Source organism: Verticillium dahliae, genomic scaffold, assembly GCF_000150675.1.
Source record: "Verticillium dahliae VdLs.17 supercont1.31 genomic scaffold, whole genome shotgun sequence".
Taxonomy (NCBI): Eukaryota; Fungi; Ascomycota; class Sordariomycetes; order Glomerellales; family Plectosphaerellaceae; genus Verticillium; species Verticillium dahliae.
In genome coordinates, this window is record NW_009276920.1 from 61,314 (window position 1) to 64,388 (window position 3,075).

Consider the following 3,075-nt stretch of genomic DNA (forward strand, 5'->3'; position numbering starts at 1 on the left):
CCAAGGTTGTCATTCAGATATGCCATCGATTCGGGAGTGTCTGCAAGTCCCCACCCCCACGCCATGACCCACGAAGTCGATGACATTGGCACAGCTCTAGCATGGAGGTCTATGGAAAAAATTCCTTCATTGGAACCGCCTCGTTCCCGATGCTTGAACAGAGGTAGTCTCACACTGTGTGTAGCTGCATTACAACGGCGCTAAGGATTCGTTTTGGGCCACCACAAATTGGTCGTCAAATGGTCATATGCAGCCGGATCCCAGGCATATACCTGCAGGTACCTTTTTAAAGACCAAACTGCACCCCTGCCCCTATTTCCGGGCTCGTGAGCACTTGACACTTTCTCCCTCTCGGCGAAGCACGAGTGCCTATTGTTCTCTCACGCCACTAGTGTGGGGATATCGGAGACTTTGCCTAGGCCGAACAATGAGCAGGCAGGAAGAAATTATGCCTGGGTTCCAGGTTGAGGCTCTCCCGGAGGACATCACCCCCCCGACAAGTCCCTATAAGTGCCTTGGAACCCCGTCACAGATTATCGAGCCAGGCCCTCTTCTGCATTCCATCTAGAGACAAATCCTGTATCCTTATTTCATATACCTACTGACTGCTTGTCGCTGGCCCTCAACGACGGCTGATCCATGAAATATCTTGGACACACTGCATCTCGTCATACATTAACACTACTTCCAACGCGAATTCTCGTTGCATCTGCCACGCCACCCCATCACCGGTTATTCTGCTCTGTCCACCGACACATCATGGCTCCTCATCACGACGCCTCGTCACCAACTGGCAGTTATACAGCGGGCTTCAACCATTTCTCGTTCAGACAAGCACAATCCTCAGAACTAAGAATGGGTGACATCAGCCCTACGGGATCGCAGGCTTCTCTGAGTAGCTCTTACGACAGTTCCACGCTCGAGCCGGCGGCCCATGCGGCTCGCCCACTGTTACCCGGGGTGTACGTGCCCACCATGTGCTTCTTCGAACCGGAGACAGAAGACCTTGACACGGACACGATAGCTCACCATGCTGTGCGACTTGCACGAGCGGGTGTGACAGGCTTGGCCACGCAAGGGTCCAATGGCGAGGCGGTCCATCTGACGCACGCAGAACGCCAGCTAGTCACTGCCACCACGCGACAGGCGCTTGACGATGCGGGTTTCCGTTCCATGCCCATCATAGTGGGATGCGGTAGCCAGAGCACGCGTGAAACCATCCAGTACTGCAAGGAAGCTTGGGCAGTGGGCGGTGACTACGCCCTGGTGCTGCCGCCATCCTATTACGCGCCCCTCTTTGCGCCGTCATCGGAGACGGTTTTGGAATTCTTCAACAAGGTGGCGGATGCATCGCCGATCCCCATCATTATCTACAACTTCCCTGGTGCTGTGGGAGGCATGGACCTTTCCTCCGATACCATCATCACGCTCTCCAGCCATGCCAACATCGTAGGCGTCAAGCTCACCTGTGGCAACACGGGAAAACTCAACCGCGTGGCAAACGCGACCCGACGACTATGCAAAAATTACGATGACGAGCGCCCTGAGTTCCTGGTCTTGGCCGGATCGGCAGATTTCTCCATCCAGTCACTCGTCGCGGGGGGGCACGGCATCCTGGCGGGACTAGCCAACATTGCACCCAGGGCCTGCATCCGGACCATCGAGCTCTTCCGAGCGGGAAAGGTTGCGGAAGCGCAGAAGTTCCAGGACGTCGTGTCCCAAGGCGACTGGACAGCGATTCAGGGTGGTGTCGTGGGTGTCAAGGCCGGATTGCAGGCCTGGATGGGTTACGGAGGCTCCGCTCGTAGTCCGCTGCCAAAGCCGACTGCGGAGCAGACAAAGAGGTGGCAGAGTGGTTTCAAGGAGCTGGTGCTCCTCGAGAAGACTCTATGAGGTGGTCGGGACCAAAGTCAAAGGCCCAACGGTCGTTGGCGCTTTTCGGGAGTTTTCCACCGAACGACTCACGAAGATGCGCCTGGCATGTCTTGCTTCGGAAGCAGACCAAAATGGCATTCCACAGTGCATTGGTACTTGGCAAGGAATATTCTCTCAACGTGTTTGTGTTCGAACGAAGAGATTTGGGCTTACCGCACGGCAGTGTGGTTTGTATTTCGTTCAAGGACGGGCGTCCGGCGTCTACTTTGAAGGCGGTGTGTCACAAGGCTTCTGTTGTCCATCACATGAGTTGCGAGGCACTGAAGAAGCAAAAGGGGATGGCATAGCATCAACGTCTCCGAGGCAAAGTCCACAGCGTGGTCGGTAGTGAGGCTGACTGACAATGTGCCTCTCTGGGGTCGTTGTGGGAGGCTTGTCCAAAAAGAAAGGCTTGTGTGAGACGAAGCCGACTGGAAGGTACGTTAATGTAGGAGTGCACTATAAGTGAGCAATACGAATACTTTTCGCCGAAGCCCTCCCGCGCCTCGTAACACGGCATGGACAGCCGACACGCCGGACTGCATATGTGGGAAGAGGAAGGCTACGCATGTAATTACCTCTTGGTACGGCACCAGAGATCTGAGATGACTGTTGCGGCTCGGTGGTTCAATTCAATTAGGGGGTTGTCGGTGGTGGGTGACTCAGCTGATGGTGGTGGGTGGCTGGCTGGGCTCCTGCCTGCGAAGCTCCTGCCTGGCTCTGGTCGTACCTCATGGCACCTACCTGTGTTCCTCGGGTCAAAAAGAAAAAAAAAGAAAAAACAACAACAACAACAACAAAAGTCGTGGTTTCAACGATACCTCTCGTGCCAGAGGTGCCCATCTTCCCAAACAAAGCTCGCCCTGCGTGGGTAGCTGCATCGCATGGTCGGCGTGGCATGTTTGTCTGGTCGCAATGACGACGCTGTACCGCCATGGCGACGCCCTTTGCTTCAACTCGTCCCAGTCTTTTTTTTGTCCAACGGGGCCGGCCAAGGCTCTCTCTGGTCCTCCCACGCGGGTCGCTGATCTGATCCATCGCCACTTGGGCTAGGAGCGACTTAAGGAAGGAAAAGCAAGACTGACTGAACCGGTGGTCTGTTTCTTATTTTCGACCCCTTTTGATTGCCCCTGGCACAATGGCGACATCCACCGCCTCTCC

General features: G+C 55.3%; 1 protein-coding gene across 1 annotated transcript; it reads left to right on the forward strand.

Moving 5' to 3' along the window:
- Positions 1-759: 759 nt before the first annotated feature.
- VDAG_10050 (dihydrodipicolinate synthase) lies at positions 760-1,893 on the forward strand (the record flags this gene model as incomplete). Its single annotated transcript, XM_009651314.1, has 1 exon — positions 760-1,893. One exon carries the CDS (start codon positions 760-762, stop codon positions 1,891-1,893), a length of 1,134 nt encoding a protein of 377 aa, XP_009649609.1.
- Positions 1,894-3,075: the final 1,182 nt, after the last annotated feature.